This window comes from Danio rerio, chromosome 21 (assembly GCF_052040795.2).
Source record: "Danio rerio strain M-AB ecotype USA chromosome 21, GRCz13ab, whole genome shotgun sequence".
Taxonomy (NCBI): Eukaryota; Metazoa; Chordata; class Actinopteri; order Cypriniformes; family Danionidae; genus Danio; species Danio rerio.
Window position 1 is genome coordinate 441852 of NC_141041.1, and position 20456 is coordinate 462307.

Genomic DNA, 20456 nt, shown 5'->3' on the forward strand with positions numbered 1-20456 from the left:
ACACATGTGATAGTGTCAGTGCGCTTCAGTTCAGAAAGTTAATAAATGATCAGTCTTTCATTCATTTATTAGAGGTTGTTTAGTTTAAGGTGAATTATTTCTCCACTATTGATTTTATACAGTCAAGCCTGGAATTATTTAAATGCACCTGATTTAAAGTTTTAGTTGAAATGAAAATAAAGGCTGATAAAGGCTTTTTTCCATAATCATGCATCATCATCTTATCTTAACCTCTGAATTTGTCAGCGGTGTGAATATATTCAGCACTAAATGTGTGTATCAAAATCTTGCACTTTGTTCTGCTGCAAGTCTTTGGAAAAAAAAAGTACAGCATTTTGTGTTTGCTTTTGATGAGCCGTCTGCTTTCAAATAGTGGTAAAACATGAACTCAACAGAATATCATGTTTATTTTTATATATATTAAGCTTATATGTTCATGTCAAATTCAGGTGAAAAATCATGCAAAAAAATGCTGGTTAGGAAAGAGTTAAAGGGACAGTTCACCCAAAAATTAAAACCTGCCATTTCACATATTCTTGTGTTGCTGAACACTAAAGAAGATATTTTGAAGAATGTTGGGAACCTGTAACCATTGACTTCCATTGTAGGAAAAACAAATACTATGTGTCAACGCTTACAGCTGTCCAGCTTTCTCCAAAATAAGGTGTTTAACAGAGAGAAGAAACTCAAACAGGTTGGATCAAGAATAGAGAGTAAATGAGGACAGAGTTGTAATTTTTGCATCATGCATTTAATGAAGACTCTGAAGGACGTGCGGGTCAAAAACACTAGCGTTTCTAATTTCATCAGTTCAGAAAAACTGAGGACTCATGATGAAGCATAAAGTTGACAAGTGTGCAGTGAAATCCAGCTTTATTCAGTGACGGGTTGTGTTCTAGCAGACGGTTGTGTGTTTCTCTCCTTCAGGCGATGGTGGTGCTGTGAGTCTCCACACTGCGGGACACAGAGCTGCTCTCGCTCACTGCAGGACGACAGACATTACAAACACACATTACATTCATTCACAATGCTTCACTCTGAGTACAGTCCAGCGCGCTCGATTATAACCATGCCAGTCGTGTGATGTGTGGGGTTAGATTTGTGACACGATTCTGTGTAAAAGATCACCTTTTGAGCGTGCACAATGGCTTGTTGCTTTCACATTAAGAATTCTGTGCAAACAAAATCATGTTCTGAGCATGTGAAATGTCTTGTGTGCACATTAATTGTGTGCAAAAGATCATGTTAAATGCATTGTTTAATTCTGTGCACAAAGCCTCTAGTTTTGAGCATGCAATAAGCCATTCTGCACACTCTAAACATGACCTTTTGCACACAGAGTTAACACACATGCACCAGTTCATTTAGCACATTTAGAATAAGCTATTTTGTGCACTGAGTTTGCTCGGAACATCATCTTTTGCATGCAGAATTGTTAATGTGCAAGCAACAAGCCATTTTGCGCATTTAAATCATGAACTTTAACATGCAGAACTGTCTCTCAAATTTAACCCCATGGACACATGCCGACAGAAACGAATGCAAATTACACGTATGACATTGAGAAGTTTATATTTTTGGATTTTATATTTATAAAATATATCATCTATACATCAATTATTAGCATAATAGCATTGCAGTTTACATAAATGTTGGAAAAACCATTGGAATTACAAATATGTACATGTTCAAATATGTTAGCTATAATTTAGATATGTTGATATATGGCCATTTATGAACACAATTATATTGAATATATGCAGTGTTTTGAAAGATATGTTGCATATAGATTCATTTAATAAATGCACAAGTCATTTTGTACAGCGATTTTTACAGATCAGTCAAAATCAGAAAAGTCAAGGTTATTATTTACCATAACTCTATTAGTTACTAATAACTCGGGCCAGACGGAATCTGCGAACAATTGTTGCTATTTCTGCGCAGAATTGTATTAAAAATCTGTGGAATTATTTTAGCAGTATCATAACTAAAACCCTAATATATGAAATAAAAAGTAAAACCTTTTAACTTCTATTTAGTTTACAATGCAAATCCAGTTTAAACAAAGCAAGTCTCTCATAATATCTCTACTAGAAGGCAGAAAATAAGACTTTACACAGTATATTGTAAATAAAACAGATGAACATTTTCATATGTCAATAATATTACTGTAATTAATTTAAAAACTGGTTAAATATAAATGTACACACATTTACACAGGTAAATAAACAGTACTGTAAATAAGAGATACTGTAAATAAACAGTATCAACGATGGGCTAAATAACCAGTACCTCATAGATTTAACAATTAAAGCTTAAAATAAAGATCAGGGTTTTCACGATTCTGTAGATGTAAATAAAGGGTAATATGTTATTGTTATTATTATTTGCACAGTAACATGATGACATCAGAATATTGATCATTCTAAAGCTGAATTATTATGTTTGGGACATTGTCATTGACAACATTATTAGACCCTTTATTATCAGACATTTGTCATTATCAGATTTCCTCTTGCATTATGTTCAACACTATATACACTCTCAGAAATAAAGGTACCTTTTCAAAGTGTGCATATTTGTACCTGAAGAGTCCATAATGATACCTCAAAGGTACTTTTCAGGTACATTTGGGTACTAATATACACCTCTGAGGTGCCACTGTGGACTCTGGGTATAAATATGCACCTTTTGAAAAGGTTCTGCCCCCAAGGTACGACTCCTGTACCTCTATTTCTGAGAGTGTAGGCTAGAGGAGTTATACTGACACTGTTAAACAGTCACTATCAAGAAAAAATCGTAGAAGTGCTGGATTAAGATCGTCTTGGGGGTCGAATCGAGATGGCAATCTTTTTCAGATTATTCCTGCAACTCTAGTATATAGGTGATGTGTGTACGTGTTCAATAATGTGTATTATCACAGGTCTTGTTAAAATATGCCCTTCCTCTGTGTTATGTGTATGTATTGGCCTGTATCAGATGTCTATATAGAGGATTGTTCCAGTCAGTAAATGCTCTGTACTGTGGTCTGACCTTCAGTAATGGCGATGCCGAGGCGCTGCTCTTCTCCCTCCAGCAGTGTCCTGTAGGTGGCGATCTCAGCGTCCAGCTTCAGCTTGATGTGCAGCAGCTCCTGATAGTCCGCCATGTATTTCCCCATCTCCATCCTGGTCTCGCAGAGCTGGTTCTCCAGCTGAGCAATGACTGCCTCCAGAGCGGACACCTTCTCCAGGTGAGCCGCCTCCATGTCCTCCAGCTGCGTCTCCAGCGCACCGTTACGCGCCCGCAGACCGTCGATCTGGTTCTGCAGCTCTGTCACCTGGAGTGGGGCAACCAGTCACATTAGGGTTTTTAGTGGTGTGACCGATCACATTAAGGTTTCAGTGGTGCAGCTGATCACTATATGTGTTTTTCCAGTTGATCCAGTCACATTAGTGGTGCAACTCATAACATTACGGTTTTTAAGTGGTGCAACCAATCACATGATTGTTTTTTGATGCAACATCTAATCACAATATGGTTTTTAGTGGTGCAACCCCTCATATTATGATGTTTTACAGGTGCAACCAATCATATCACATTTTTACTGGTGCAACTGATCACATTATGGATTTAGTGGTGCAACTAATCACATTATGTTTTTAGTGGCACAACCAATAATATTGCATTTTTAAATGGTGCAACTGATCAAATTTTTTTTAGTTGTGGCAATAATCACACGATTTTTTGTGGCGCAACCAACCATATTATGGTTTTTAATGGTGAACCAATCACATTGCAGATTTAGTGGTGCAACCAATCACATTATAGTTTTTAGTTGTGCAACCAATCCTATTGTGTTTTTATAATGGGTTAGCGATCCGATCATATTATGGTTTGTAGTGGTGCAACTCATCACAAGGAGTTTTTTTTTAAATGTTTCAACCAATCATTTTATGGTTTTTATTGGTGCAACCGTTCACATTACAAATTTAGTGGTGCTACTGATCACGTTTTAGTGGCACAACCAATAATATTGCATTTTGGTGCAACCAACCATATTATTGTTTTTAATGGTGAACCAATCACAATACAGATTTAGAGGTGCAACCAATCACATTATAACCAATTCCTTTATAGTTATTAGTTTTGTAACCAATCACATTACGGACTTGGTGGTGCAACCGATCATATGGTTTTTATGTCACAGCCAATAATATTATGGATTTAGTGGTGCACCTGATCACATTAGTTTTTAGTGGTGCAATCAATCATACTAATGTATTTAGTGATGCAACCAATCCTATTGTGTTTTTAATTGCGTAACTGATCACATTATGGATTTAGTGTAACCAATCACATCAATGTGAATGAGCTGATGAAAGAGCGGACACCTCATGAGTTAAAAAGCGAGTTATTAATCTGTGGTTCAGGTTGCTCACCTGGTTGTGGAAGGTCAGGATCTCGTCCTTCTTGCTCTTCATCTGGTCTTCATGTTTGTTGGCCTGCTCCTTCAGCGTGTCGAACTTGCCCTTGTACCACTTCTCGGCCTCCTGGACATTACGAGCGGCGACGCTCTCGATCTCTGCACGCATGTTTCTCAGGTATGCAGCCAGATCGGGTCTGTCCGAGTCCAGCTCCACCGTCACCTTGGAGTCCTCGATCTGCTTCAGAAGGTCAGCCACCTCTTCATCATGCAGTTTCTTCAGGAACTCGATCTCCGCCACCAGCTGCTCGATCCGCTTCTCCAGATCGGCTTTCTGGAGCGTGGCGTTATCCACATCCTGACGAAACTCACGCAGAATCATCTCGGCCTCCTCTGTGGAGAACAATCATCCATCAGCGAGCGCACCAGCAAATACTGCTCATGTGTTCATGTGTATGGGTGAAGGTGAAATGATTAGCCTGTCATACTTCATTCATTCATTCTCCTCCAGCTTAGTCCCTTTATTCATCAGGGGTTGCCACAGTGGAATGAACTGCCAACTATTTTGGCATATGTTTTACACCGTGGATGCCTTTTCAGCCGCAACCCAGTACTGGGAAACACCCATACACACTCATTCACACAAACACCACGGCCAGTTTAGTTGATCAGTTCCCCTATAGCGCATGTGTTTGGACTGTGGGGGAAACTGGAGCACCCGGAGGAAACCCACACCAACACGGGGAGAACATGCCAACTCCACACAGAAACACCAACTGACCCAGCCGAGACTCAAACCAGCGACTTTCTTGCTGTGAGGCCACAGTGTGACACCACTGAGCCACCGTGACACCCCTATAAAATTTTAATTCTGTTTAAAATATTTCCCGGCGAGGCAGTGGTGCAGTAGGTAGTGCTGTCGCCTCACAGTAAAAAGGTCGCTGGTTCGAACCTCGGCTCAGTTGGTGTTTCTGTGTGGAGTTTGCATGTTCTCCCGTGTTGGCGTGGGTTTCCTCCGGGTGCTCCGTTTTCCCCCACAGTCCAAACACATGCTGTACAGGTGAATTGTGTTGGCTAAATTGCCCGTAGTGTATGAGTGTGTGTGGATGTTTCCCAGAGATGGGTTGCGGCTGGAAGGGCATCCGCTGCGTAAAAACTTGCTGGATAAGTTGGCGGTTCATTCCGCTGTGGCGACCCCGGATTAATAAAGGGTCTAAGCCGACAAGAAAATGAATGAATGAATGAATGAATGAATATTTCCCAATTGTTGCTAAGCAGAGAGATGTCTTTCAAAACATTTGTAGATGACAGTTTTAATAACTCGTTTATTTTGTGCTTGCCATAATGACAATGCATTACATTTTTCTTCCTAACATGCAAGTAAGCTTAACTGGGCAAGCTATTGGTTTCCCAGTGATGGGTTGCAGCTGGAAGGGCATCCACTGTGTACAACATATGCTGGAATAGTTAGTGGTTCATTCTGCTGTGGCGACCCCTGATGAATAAAGGGACTAAGCCGAAAAGAAACTGAATGTATGAATGAGGCAAGCTAGTGGATAACAGGAGCTTGTTCTGTAGCCAGTCCAGAGAAATCAAACGTGAGTGAACAATCCTGACCTTAACAATGTTTTAAAAAACTAAAGCTGCTTTCATTCCAGCTTTATTTATTGTTTTTATTATTTTATTCCACAACGCAAATAAGCATAAAATCAAGTGTCAAAATGCAAATCTATTTAATCTCAGTTGATTACTAAACAAAAAGTCAACAAACACATCAGAGATGCAATTCCAAAGTTACGCGTTTACACTGGATTTTGTCTCTCTACACTGCATGGACTACCTTGATGTCAAAACAACGTCTAATTGACATCTAACATTGGTGTCAAAATCTATTGAAGAACAGTCTGCTAATCAAGTTTGGCATATTTTTAACCGCAATGTTAGATGTCACTTTGATGTTGTTTTAATATCAAGGTAGTTTAAAGGCAAAAGCAGTGTAAACGTGAAACATTTATAATTGAACTTTCAGGAGAATAAAACTCTATAAACTATATTAACACTTACATTAAACCCCACTTATATCAATCAAAGGTGAACAATAACAAGTAAAGTCTCTTCTATTTTGTTTAGAAGAAGAAAAGAAAAGAATAAATCATGAGATCATTCGAGGTTTTTGGTTATCTGTACCTTTAAACCTGTGAAAACAAATGACTATTCACTTTAAACGTGCTGGATTTCCAATCTAAAGTTGGAGAAAACTATGAAGAAAACCAAGCCATGGGTTAAATGATGATAATAATTGAACATTGATTGGGTTTGTGCATATTGTAAGCGTGTCGAAATCCCCACACTGTTATTAATGTTGTGTAAATGTCGCTGGGTTAAATCCAGTCATTTACACACAGGTGAAAACTTTCACCACACACTGTGAGTCATGAGCTTCACTCGCTGAGCCACAGAACACCGCTGCTCTGAACTTCACTTCATCACTCAACTTCTGGCTGAAAGCATCCACTAAATGAATGAAAGTCAATGCATTTTGACTGTCCTCATAAGTCCTTTAAATTATATTTGAAACATTTCAGTGCTGCTGATAAATTTCATTCATTTTCTTTTTATTTATTTATTAAATAAATAAATAAATAAAATTAATTTATTAATCAGGGGTCGCCACAGCGTAATGAACTGCCAACTTATCCAGCATATGTTTTACACAGTGGATGCCCTTCCAGCTGCAACCCAGTACTGGGAAACACCCATACACACTCATACACTACGGCCAGTGTAGTTGATCAGTTCCCCTATAGCGCATGTGTTTGGACTGTGGGAGAAACCGGAGCACCCGGAGGAAACCCACACCAACACGGGGAGAACATGCAAACTCCACACAGAAACACCAACTGACCCAGCCGAGACTCAAACCAGAGACCTTCTTGCTGTGAGGTGACTGTGCTAACCACTGCGCCACTCCGCTAATAAATTTAGAAACTTTTTTGTCAAATTATTATGAACCTATTTCTTTATTCTGTTGAGAACAAAAGAAGATGTTTTGAAGAATGTTGGAAACCACTGACTTCCATATATTTATTATCTCTATAATGGATATCAGTGGATTTCAGCATTCTTCAAATGATCTTTTTTGTGTTCAGCAGAAAAAAGAAACTCAAACAGGTTTAGAACCACCAGAGGGAGTCATTCATTTGAGTGAACTATCATTAGTTTTGTTTTATGAAATATTTGTGCTTTCCTTTAAGTTTATCTTTATCATTGCCCTGTCAGTGTTTGACATTAAAAATTCTATGTTGCGGAAACAATATATTGTATATATAAAAAAATAAATAAATAAATAAGTAAATATATATATATATATATATATATATATATATATATATATATATATATATATATATATATATATATATATATATATATATATATATATATATATATATATATAAATAAATGTGTGTGTTAAATGTGTTGGTTATTTACACCAGTGCAGACAATAATATCAATTAAAACTATAAAAATGTCAATAAAAGTCCCTTTCTTAAACTTTGAGAAAGTCTGTCTGTCTGTCTGTCTGTCTGTGTGTGTGTGTGTGTATGTGTGGATGAGTGTGTATGGGTGTTTTCTAGTACTGTGTTGCAGCTAGTATTGCATTCGCTGTGTAAAACATATGCTGGAATAGTTGGCAGTTCATTCTGCTGTGGTGACCCCTGATTAATAAAGGCTCTAAGCTGAAGGAAAATGAATGAACGATTTTGTTATAATTTTATTATATGTATTTTTGTCTTGTTTCTATGAACAAGTGACAATGATTGTCTTGTTAAAAGAAACAAGTCATAACTGAGAAAGTTTCCCTTAAAACGAGCTAATAATTAGCTCTAAATACAAATAAATTTTCCTTTCCCGATTATTTTGATTGTTTGAAGGGGAAACTCTTAATTTAGATTTTTTTTTACAAGACAAATTGTTTAGTTTTTGTTTTTTTGTCTAGGAAATGTTTCTTGATTTCAGAATTTGTAGATATCTGGACTAGAAACAAGACAAAAACTAAAACATTAGACTTGTATATTAAGTAACTTATCATGGCATTTATATCCTGCTCTCGGATGATGGGAAGTGCTTCTTTAATCCTCACTTCTAAGTTGTTTTAAATAAAAGCATCTGCTAAATGAGTAAATGTAAATACACTGCAAATAAAACAATTCTTATTAGAGTTTTGTCTTGTTTCCAGTCCAAATATCTACAAACTCTTAAATCAAGAAGCGTTTTCTAGACAAGCAGAAAATACTGTCTGTTTTCAAAAGCAAGCAAAATATTCTTATTTTTCATTAGATTCTGACTCATTATTTCTGAAAGCAAGACAGTATTTTCTGCTTGTCTAGAAAACGCTTCTTGATTTAAGAGTTAGAAGATAATTGGACTGGAAACAAGACCAAAACTCAGTGAGAAAAGCAGTTTTTAGCAGTGAGAGTTGTTGACCAGTGGAAGTACTAAGTGTTTTTCAGAAACAAAATAAGACTTGTAGATTTAGTAACTTACATTTGTCATCACATTTATATACTCTGTAATTTTTTAAGTGTTTGTCCTCCTTTTTATCCTGTTTTTGATAAAAGCATCTGCTAAATGAGTAAATGTAAATACACTGCAAAAATACCTTTGTTATTTGAGTTTTTGTCTGGTTTTTAGTCCAATTATCGAAAAATTCTTAAATCAAGAAGCGTTTTCTAGAGTACTTAACATAGTCTTGCTTTCAGAACTGAGTCAAAATTAAGTGTTTTCTCTTAAAACAAGCAAAATAATCTGACAATTGGGTGAGCAGAATAATCTTGTTTTGGCTTTGATTTTGACTCATTATGTCTACAGCAAGACAATATTTTTGCTTGTCTAGAAAATGCTTCATGATTGAAGAATTAGTAGATATTTGGACCAGAAACAAGACACAAACTCAGTAACAAAACAGAACAATAGACTTATAGAATAGACTAGATTTAGTAATTAGATTTATTTATATACTGCTATACTCTGATGGCTTTAAATACTTCTCAATTGTAAGTGACTTTGGATAAAAGCATATACTATATGAGTAAATGTAAACAAACTGCAAAAAATATCTTTACTATTTCTCACCCAAATATCTTAAATCAAGAAGCATTTTCTAGATGAGTAAAAAATATGATCTTGCTTTCAGAAATAATGAGCCAAAATTAAGTGAATTGTTCCTTGAAACAAGCAAAATAATCTTGTTTTTGCTCAGATTTTGACTATTTCTGAAAACAAGACAGTATTTTTGAGTTGTGCAAAATGCTTCTTGATTTAAGAATTTTTAGCTATTTGGAATAGAAACAAGACAAACATTTCCTGCAGTGTATCTTCTTTTTTTTATATGTATTGGTAAGTGTGTGAAGGAACCTTTTATAGCGAGCTCTTCCTCCAGCTTGAGCCTCCACACCTCCACCTCCTCCTCGATGTATCCTCGCTCAATATCCGCCGCTCCTTTCTCTGCGGTCAGAGCTTCGATCAGATCCCGCATCTCCTTAAACTTCAGCTCGTATTCATCCGCCAGTCCACTCGGCCCTCCTTTAAACCGGCCCTGCAGAGCGTCCAGCTCGGCCCTCAGCACCGCGTTCCTCTGCTCCAGCGCCTGGACCTTCCCGATGTACCCCGCGAATCGCACATTCAGCTCCTGCATCTCTTCTTTCTCATTGGAGTGGTGCTGATGGATCTCCGTGTCCAGCTCCACCGGTTGACCTTGGTATCCCGATCGGCCCCGGGAATACGAGGACCCGCGGCATCGGGATGGGGACGGACTCTGGACCCTCATCCTGCTAGAATTGCTGACGCTCAGGGTTTTCTGAGAATACGAAGTTCCTCTCATGTTTGCAGGAGTCGTCCGCTGTCTGATCCTGGCTGGCTCGCCACAATATGAATCCGCTCTTGCTTATTCCGGGCGTTTTTATACTGCGCTGAAGAATCTGGCGAGGGCCCTTGAAAGTCTTACAGGCTTCTGCCATGTTTTAAAAGCAGATCATGACACTGCTGTCTGAGATTGAAAGGTTGGAGATTCTCATTAGCTCACATGTCATTGCCATCAATTAGACGTTTGGAGGTTTCTCGCAGCTCAGCGCTACATTTCTGAACATCGGCGTCTCTGCTGTAATTCAGCAGTGTTTCCAGATCAGCTCAGAGACACTTCTGCAATCTGTTCCTTTCTTTGGGTGAGTGTAAATTTCACACGCTCTTGGCGAAGACATTAAATGTAGTATTTATGCTGTGACGACTGATGTTTAGAAGCTTTGGAAAGTTTCACACTATGCTACTAAAATGTTGGCCTCAGTTCAGGCTGAAATGTAAATGTAGTCATCATTTGCTGTTGTTTTAAAACTGTGTTGAGCACACAGAACGGTACAGAGAAGACTGCTGGAAGTATTTTTATTTCTACTATGGGTGTCAATGCACTGTAAACCCTAACAATGTCTTTACTTAATTAAGTAAAGTTGACTGAACATAACTTAAAATTTAGCATTTTGGTCCTATCATTTAAAAATTTGAGTTAATTTAATTTATGTACCATGAAAATGCATAAACTTAAGATTTCAAGTGTAGCGAGCTCAAAATCATGATTAATCCTTTGAAAAAAATAGGTCATTTTCACAAATGTGGTCTTGACTGTAAAATTCTAATATGTGCATCCTTTTAAGTGCAAGGTCTTCTTTTTGACAGAACTAAATTAACTGAGTAAACTCATTGCCTCAATTTAATTGAGTCATGGATTCTCCCAAAACTTGTATATTTAAGTTTATTTAACTTGCCGGTTTTGTAGACTACACTTAAATTGTATAATTTAATAGTACTAAGTTTGGTCAACTGAACAATTGAAGTATAGTCTACAAAACCGGTAAGTTAAATAAATTTAAATATGCAAGTTTTGGAAGACTCCATTACTCAAATAAATTGAGGCAACGAGTTTACTTAATTAATTTAGTTTAGTCAACTTACTAGGGTTTTCAGTGTGGGTGACATATTTATATTATGACGCATTTAAGCTGTGACGACTAATATTTAGAAGCTTTAGAAAGTTTCTCACTACACTCCTATTACGTAAGACTCTAAATTTAAGAGGAACATGATGCTTTCTGTACCAAAGAGAAATGAACTTTGGAAAGAATATTCCTTGAATGTGTGAAATATCAACTATTTGAAATTACTGTAAAACCCTACATACTACAAGTACATTGCAAAAACTATTGTTAATATGTTTTTTTCTGGCAAAACATGTCATATATATATATTTACACACACACAGTTGAAGTCAGGATTATTAACCCGCATGAATTATTCGCCCCCTGTTCATGTTTTCCCCCAATTTCTGTGTAACGGAGAGCAGATTTCTCCAACACATCTCTGATCATAACAGTATTAATAACTCATCTCTAATCACTGATTTATTTCCTCTTCATCATGATGACAGTAAATAATATTAGACTAGATATTCTTCAAGACACTTCTATACAGCTTAAAGTGACATGTAAAGGCTTCACTAGGGTAATTAGGGGAACTAGGCAGGTTAGGGTAACTAGGCAAGTTATTGTATAATGATGGTTTGTTCTGGAGACTATCAGAAACAAATATAGATTAAAGAGCGAATAATATTGAGCTTAAAATGCTGTTTAAACAATTAAAAACTGCTTTTATTCCAGCCCAAATAAAACTAATCAGAAGAACAAACATTATCAGACACACTGTGAATATTTCCTCAATCTGTTCAACATCATTTAAGATATATTTAAAAAAGAAAAGAAATTCATATGGGGCGAATAATTCTGACTTTAACTGTATTGTTTAAACCACTGGCCTAAATAGAGAACTGATTCCTGCCTCATCCTCGTTCTGTCGCACACATTGCATCTGTCCACCTAAATGTTACAGCGTCCCACTTAGTCATCTTAAACTCGTAACATTTATTATATCTATTGATTCGTTCTCGCACTAGCAGCTGACCCCTTACCTCTGTATGGACGGCTTTTCCTCTGTTACCAGTTTGTCCAGTGGCTCACAGTGTATCGGCGGACCCGAGATGCAGAGAGTTAACCGCGATGATGGAGTCTGATGAAGAACGCTTCCAGAAAACAGGTAACTAAGACGAAAAAATAAATAAGATAAAGTAAACAAGTAAGTAACAGGGTGAGACTGTGGTAAATTATAAAAATGTGGTAAAAATCAGGAGACTTTTCTTTTTCTGGATCGCTTTTTAAAACACTATCAGTTGGGGTTGGGGAAGGGGGTGTGTGTGGGGGGTCGGTCAGTCAGTCGACAGCGGCCTCTGGTGGATTTACGTGAGAACAGCAGGCGTGTACGGCACTCAAGAGAGAAATTTGAGATCTGAAAAAGCGTACACAGCGCCCTCTGGTGGCTTCCCAAAAACAAAACTGCAAAAAAACGTAGCTCCTGGAAAATATTTGGCGTTCTCCAAAAATGTACATGGCGGTATGTTTTCAGAATGAGCCTGGGTTGTTAGAAGCTTTAGAAAGTTTTACAGATACTAAAATGACTCTGAATTGAACATTCTGACATAATTTACTCTTGTTTCAAACACGTTTGAGTTTCTTTCACACAGAGAGATATAGTGAAGAATGCTGGGCACATTGACCATTGTATTTTATTTCTGCTGTGGAAGTCAGTGGCTGCATTTTGTCAAGGGCACTTGAGTGTTGTCATTAAATGTAGTAAATGTAATATTTACACTATGCTTTATACAGTTTCCCGCTACACTACTAAAATCTGAAATACTCTTAAAGGCACAGTTCAGACTGTGTTTGTGTGTGTGAGAGTGACTGTGTGTGTTAGAGTTTGTGTGTGTGTGTGTGTGTGTGTGTGTGTGTGTGTAGGAATGTAATTGTCTCATGAGAATGTTACGCTGACCAATGAGTGTTAATAGCTATAGTTGACACACACACACACACACACACACACACACACACACACACACACACACACACACACACACACACACACACACACACTTCAGTGTTTGGTGTGTTTTCAGTCACATGATCATGTTAAAATGTAGATCATCATCCTCATCATCATCAGTCTCTTCATTGACAAACTATTTCGCATCATTAAGACATGTCTAATGTTATTGTCTATTGTTATTGAAGGTCAAAGGTCATGCAGGAGTATATGATGTCATCAAGATTAATTTTTCATGACTGTATTAAGTATTGCTTTATTTACAGGGCAGCTATTTAAGAGTAGTTTGTGGTTTTTAAGGTCATTTAGAATGAGTAAATAAATAATGAATAAACGATGCAAATCAACATTTATACATCTTATGACTCCAGCATACAGTAATAGTTACACTGCATGTTAATAAATAAATTATTTACTTCTTAATTTAAAGTATTGACTATTTATACTTTGTAAATCTTTTATAAATGACAATGAAATGTTGTAAAGTTGTATTCTACACAGAAAAACAGTGCTTCACAACAATACTAGTCATTTCAAGATACAGAAATTAAACTACAACTGTATTGAATGAATAAATATTTGCAAACTTGTCTAAAATAAAATTTAACTCTAGAGTTTAAACAACACTGAAATGTCTCATCATCATATTATATTGGTCAATTATTAGATTTTGTTGTATTTTGACATGCAGTGTTTGTGTCGTCCAGCAGGGGGCAGAATCACATCTCTTTCTCACACACAGCGAGACTGAATATGTGTTCCTCACCATCCTTCAATTTAGTCAAGGGTTTCCACAATGCAATGAACCGCCAATTACTTTGGCATAGGTTATGGTTAAATGATGACCATTGCAGCCGCACTGAAAAATATATATATAAAAAAATATGAATAACAGAAAAATATGAAACTAATCAGACTTTCTCCAGAAGAACAAATATTATCAGAGACACTGTGAACATTTCTTTGCATTTAAAAATTAACATAAAATAAAAGGGGCTAATTATTCCGATTGGAACTATATATATATATATATATATATATATATATATATATATATATATATATATATATATATATATATATATATATATATCTATATCAGTAATAATAGTAACATTAATAACAGTGTTTTGCATTTTTAAAAAAAATAGTTTTTAATAACAGGAATTATTTGACAGCTTTTTGTTATTTGATATGTAAATGTGAGATTTCTGCTGCATCATCTTACAGACATAGTTCCAAAATGACACCTCACTGATATTTAAACCAGCTAAAGCTTTTAAAAAATCAAGTAAAAGATTCATATTTAAAGTGTTTGTTGATTTACTGTAAACTCGTGTGACTGTAACTAAAGCTGAAGGAGAAGATATCAATCTACATGTTAAAGCGTGTCTGAAACACTCCACATCAACCTGCGAAACACACAAACATCTGCAGTTACTAAAAATAATCTACTGTAAAGCCTGTCGTCTGCTTTAGTCTCGGTGCAGATCATTACTATTTTATTAGGTTCAACTTTATTATCATTACAGATGTAGAGCAGCAAGAATTAATATATAAACAGGTTACAACACACACACAGACGTGATATTACGGTCATGATTTGCTTCTCTTGATCAGTGTTTTACAATGTTTTAGTGCTTATTTTGGCCTGATTAGATTATTATTATTATATTAGTAAATAGACATTTTATTTTCAGATGTTTTTCAGGGCGAAATTATAGACCATAAATAATGCACCTTTGATTAATATAGCAGATTTAAAAACCACCATCATTAACCAAAGAGCTTCACAGGGTCAGAGAAAACACAAATATTTAATAATAAGCACACTGCGTGTAGAATAATGGCTGTAAACATCACTCAATGTTTTGGAGATGTAATCTGGAGCTGTATATGATCATATTTAGCAAACATCTGATCTGAAAACTGAACAAAGTGTTGCACATGTTTGTCATTCGTCATCATTCTCATAAAAAAAATACAGTTTTGTGTGAGAAATATACTCCTGCACATGCAAGTACGATAAGATCAGAATCTCACACACACACACACACGCTTTTATTCAGCTGATTCTGCGCGGGATCCCCGTGACGTCAATGGGCGGAGTCTCTGCGGACACGCGCGCACCTGCAGCGCCATGGCAACAACAAACAACAACAACTTAGTACAGGTTTTCCAGGGAGATCCTGTGGAATGTGTTTGTCAGGTGTATGGTCGCCAAGGAGACGGGCCCGCCCCGCGGGAATCACACAGGTAAGCACGCCGCACCTGTGCGCCACAGCGATACTCTATTGTTTCGCCGGAAACACGCGCCATATAAGGCAGACAGAAGCGGAAGCCGGAGAAACTACAAGATCGCTTACACAACACGCAGACAGGTGTTACAACACACGATGACGGATTACTCTGCTCAACACCATTATTCATCTGCATAATCATTATTAGTGACCGATTTCAGCTTGTGTTGACAATTTATTGACAATTTGTCCCTTTATTTCACGAAACGGAAGCGTTTTTGACCAATTGTTTGTCTTAGATTTTAGTTGACATTAATTAAAATAACCCTGGAGCGCATTACATTAACACTATATTTAATGATTTCAGTTATTATGAATATTTTTCAGTATATGCAAAAATATTCAAAATAATATTAATAATAACTATAATATACACACACACGCATATATATACACTCACTGGCCACTTTATTAGGTACACCAACTGCTTGTTAATGCAAATTTCCAATCAGCCAATCACATGTCAGCAGCTCACTGCATTTAGGCATGTACACATGGTGAAGAGGATCTGCTGCAGTTCAGAACGAGCATCAGAATGGGGAAGAAAGGGGATTTAAGAGACTTTGAACGTGGCATGGTTGTTGCTGCCAGACGGGCTGCTCTGAGTATTTCAGAAACTGCTGATCTACTGGGATTTTCACGCACAACCATCTCTAGGCTTTACAGAGAATGCTCCGACAAAGAGAAAATAATGTAATGGTGTGGGGGAGATACACACTCATTCACACACACACACACTCATACACTACGGACAATTTAACCTACCCAGTTCCCCTATAGCGCATGTGTTTGGACTGTGAGGGAAACCGGAGCACCCGGAGGAAACCCACGCCAACACGGGGAGAACATGCAAACTCCACACAGAAACACACACTGACCCAGCCGAGACTCGAACCAGTGACCTTCTTGCTGTGAGGTGACAGTGTGACACCACTGTGAGTTTATACTTATAGTTTTACTGTAAATGTCCCATCCATAACGCTGGAATAGCTCAACAGTATATGACATTATCAGACACACACATGCAGCATGCTCTCTCCTCTCCCACTAAACACTCGCAGGAAACAATCTGCACTGTACATCTCCTAAATGCTTCATTCTGTCTGATTTATGAGCTAAATCTGATAATAAACAGCGTCTCCACATCATCAAAATTACTGTTATTATCACACACACACACACACACACACACACACACACACACACACACACACACACACACACACACACACACACACACACACACACTAAATATGGAACATTTAAGAGGGAAAAAAAAAGCAGGTCAAACAAAAGAAGCAGGTTGTGTGTGTGTGTGTGTGAGTGTGTGAGTGTGTGTGTGTGTGTGTGTGTGTGTGTGTGTGTGTGTGTGTTTGCTGTGGTTACTGCCTGCAGGATTGCTCAAACACTGTCATTTGGAAGTGTCTCTGAATCTCTGATGTTTCGGCTGAATTTGATCTGTCTAAACTCGTCACTAATGCAGAGAAACACACTGACAGCGCTGATTCCTGCACACACACACTGCAAAATGCTTATCTTACCTAATGTTTGTGTCTTGTTTCTAGTGCAAACATCTGAAAACTCTTAAATCAAGAAGCATTTTCTAGACCAGCAGCAAATATAGTCTTATTTTCAGTAATAATGAGTCAGAATAAAGTGAGTTTTTCCTTAAAACAAGCAAAATAATCTTGCATTTGTTTTGAAATGCATCTATTGTACGCACCACATGCATCTTACTCACATTTGTCAGCAGCTCCATTAAACATTTGCATATTTACCTTTTATTGTGTTAATGAAACATCTCCATATTACTGAAATTCACTAAATACTTTAAAAACAAAACAATTAATGAAGCTACTCACATGACACACACACACACACACACACACACGCATTCCAGCGGTCCGCCACCCACTACAGTCATTAGTAAACGCCCACCATGATGCTTTTACTTTACCTTATATTAACTTTACACAAAATGTTAATTTATTCCAGCGCTGAAATATTCATCAGCATTAATGAAGCTCTCAGTCAGATCAGTGCAGATAATCCTGCAGATGAGCCGCCGTCACTGTCAGTCAATCAAAGATCAATAAATCAAAAACACTTTAATGATCAATGAATGATTTATCAGAGGCTTCAGATGGCGGAGATTACAGGAACAGCAGCACTCACTTACATTCAGCCATACGACAGGAGACACACACACACACACACACACACACACACACACACACACACACACACACACACACACACACACTCAAACTGATGACAAAATTATAAATATTTTTAAAACATTTTCTAGGTGCGATTGTTTTAACCATGATAGTTTTAATTACTAATTTTTATGGTAAAATTTTCATGTTTGTCTTTGCCATGATGACAAAATATATATAATATTTTTATATAAACAAACCAAATACATATATATATATATATATATATACATACATATAAAATACACTCACCGGCCACTTTATTAGGTACACCTGTCTAACTGCTCATCAATGCAGACTTCAGCCAATCACATGTTAGCAGATCACTGCATTTAGGCATGGTCAAGACAATCTGCTGCAGTTCAAAGCGAGCATCAGAATGGGGAAGAAAGGGGATTTAAGAGACTTTGAACGTGGCATGGTTGTTGCTGCCAGACGGGCTGCTCTGAGTATTTCAGAAACTGCTGATCTACTGGGATTTTCACGCACAACCATCTCTAGGCTTTACAGAGAATGCTCCGACAAAGAGGAAATATCCAGTGAGCGGCAGTTCTGTGGGCACAAATGCCTTGTTGATGAGGCCAGAGGTCAGAGGAGAATGGCCAGACTGGTTCCAGCTGATAGAAAGGCAACAGTAACTCAAATAAGCACTCGTTACAACCGAGCTCTGCAGAAGAGCATCTCTGAACACACAACACGGCCAACCTTGAGGCGGATGGGCTACAGCAGCAGAAGAGCACACCGGGTGCCGCTCCTGTCAGCTAAGAACAGGAAACTGAGGCTACAATTCACACAGACTCACCAAAACTGGACAATAGAAGATTGGAGAAACGTTGCTGCTCTGATGAGTCTCCATTTCTGCTGACACATTCAGATGCTCGGCTCACAATTTGGCCTCAACAACATGAAAGCATGGATCCTCCTGCCTTGTATCAGCGGTTCAGGCTGGTGGTGGTGGTGTAATGGTGTGGGGGAGATTTTCTTTGGGTCCATTAGTACCAATTGAGCATCAACGCCACAGCCTACCTGAGTATTGCTGCTGACCATGTCCATCCCTTTATGAGCACAGTGTCTCCATCTTCTGATGGCTACTTCCAGCAGGATAACGCACCATGTCATAAAGCTCAATCATCTCAGACTGGTGTCTTGAACATGACGATGAGTTCACTGTACTCAAATGGCCTCCACAGTCACCAGAGCTCAATCCAATAGAGCAGCTTTGGGATGTGGTGGAACGGGAGATTGGCATCATGGATGTGCAGCCGACAAATTTGCAGCAACTGTGTGATGCTATCATGACAATATGGAGCAAAATCTCTGAGGAAGATCTCCAGTAGCTTGTTGAATCTACGCCATGAAGGATTAAGGCAATTCTGAAGGCAAAAGGGGGTTGACCCAATACTAGTGAGGTGTACCTAATAAAGTGGCCGGCGAGTGTATACATATTACTGCTGTCAAAAGAATAGTCATGATATGCAGAATAAAAGCTTGTATTTACATAATACTGTATGTATGCATAATATATATATGTGCATATTTATTTGGTGTATATACATATACAATAAATGCACACATATTTTGGTTTTGGTTTTTATGCATGTTTTACTTATTTATACACAATATTTATACACATATTTACACAGTGAGTACACACACACATACTATGTAAATACAAATTTTTGTTTTGTGAATAATCATTTAACAGCACTACTTGCTATGCAAACTATTAATGGAACTATCTTATTACTTCTGCAAGAGTTTACATTTATTATCTAACACTAGAGTTTAAACAGCAAACACTTTTGTTTCGCAAAATGATTGTCAAATTTATGCTACTTTAAATCCAAATAATAAATTTCTCCATACGTTATCAGTAAAGCATTGGTATTGAAATAGTCCAAAATAAAAATAAAAATGTGCACAAGTAATTATTCTGGTTAAAGGCTCCGTTTACCCAAAAATGAAAATTCGGTCATCATTTACTCACCCTTTACTCGTTTAAACCTTAACGAGTTTCTTTCTTCTGTTTAACACAAAAAAAGATATTTTAAAGAATGATGAAAACCGGTAACCATTTATTTCCATTGCTTTTGCCACTATGTTAGCCAATGGTTACAGTTTTCTAACATTTTTTAAATATCTTCCTTTGTGTTCAACAGAATAAAGAAGCTTTATAACCACTTGAAGGAGAGTAAATAGTGAGTAAATTGTACTTTTTGAGGTGAACTGTGCCTTTAAGAAAACTTCTCCAAGAGCTGCACATCAGAGCATTCGTGCTCGTTTCTTTGCTAAAGTCTGGTCTTGCATCATGAGTTTGTGTAAAGCGGTTTTCTTGTCTTTTGATGCTCTCACACACACATTCTTCTCTGAAGGCCTCAGAGTTTTCTTTTTGACTTTTGAAACAAATATTATTGGATGGGATGTTTCTGAGCTGTCAGACGCTGACGTCCAGATGTGGAGCGTTTTGAAGCGTTTGCTCTGTAATTGTAGATGAATTACAGATCTGCACTGTAGACTCTGCTGATTAAACCCTTCACCAAACTCAGCGTCACT

General features: G+C 37.4%; 2 protein-coding genes across 5 annotated transcripts in view; both read right to left on the reverse strand.

Moving 5' to 3' along the window:
- Nucleotides 1-20456, reverse strand: part of rad23b (RAD23 homolog B, nucleotide excision repair protein) — a 250111-nt gene that overhangs the window by 105907 nt on the left and 123748 nt on the right. The gene's annotated exons all lie outside the window — the stretch shown is intronic.
- vimr1 (vimentin-related 1) lies at nucleotides 730-10343 on the reverse strand. 2 transcript variants are annotated; one of them, XM_087300219.1, is made up of 4 exons: nucleotides 9824-10343; nucleotides 4422-4798; nucleotides 3034-3319; nucleotides 730-982 (listed from the first exon to the last, which is right to left on the reverse strand). In XM_087300219.1, exons 1-4 carry the CDS (start codon nucleotides 10287-10289, stop codon nucleotides 924-926), a joined length of 1188 nt encoding a protein of 395 aa, XP_087156345.1. In that variant the 5' UTR covers nucleotides 10290-10343; the 3' UTR covers nucleotides 730-923.

Coding starts and splice junctions, on each gene's coding strand:
- vimr1 (XM_087300219.1), bottom strand. CDS start 10,289: ATGAGAGGAACTTCGTATTCTCAGAAAACCCTGAGCGTCAGCAATTCT. Junction 3,320..4,421: donor TCCTGACCTTCCACAACCAG/GTGAGCAACCTG, acceptor GCCCCACTCCAG/GTGACAGAGCTGCAGAACCA. Junction 983..3,033: donor CGGCATCGCCATTACTGAAG/GTCAGACCACAG, acceptor GTCGTCCTGCAG/TGAGCGAGAGCAGCTCTGTG.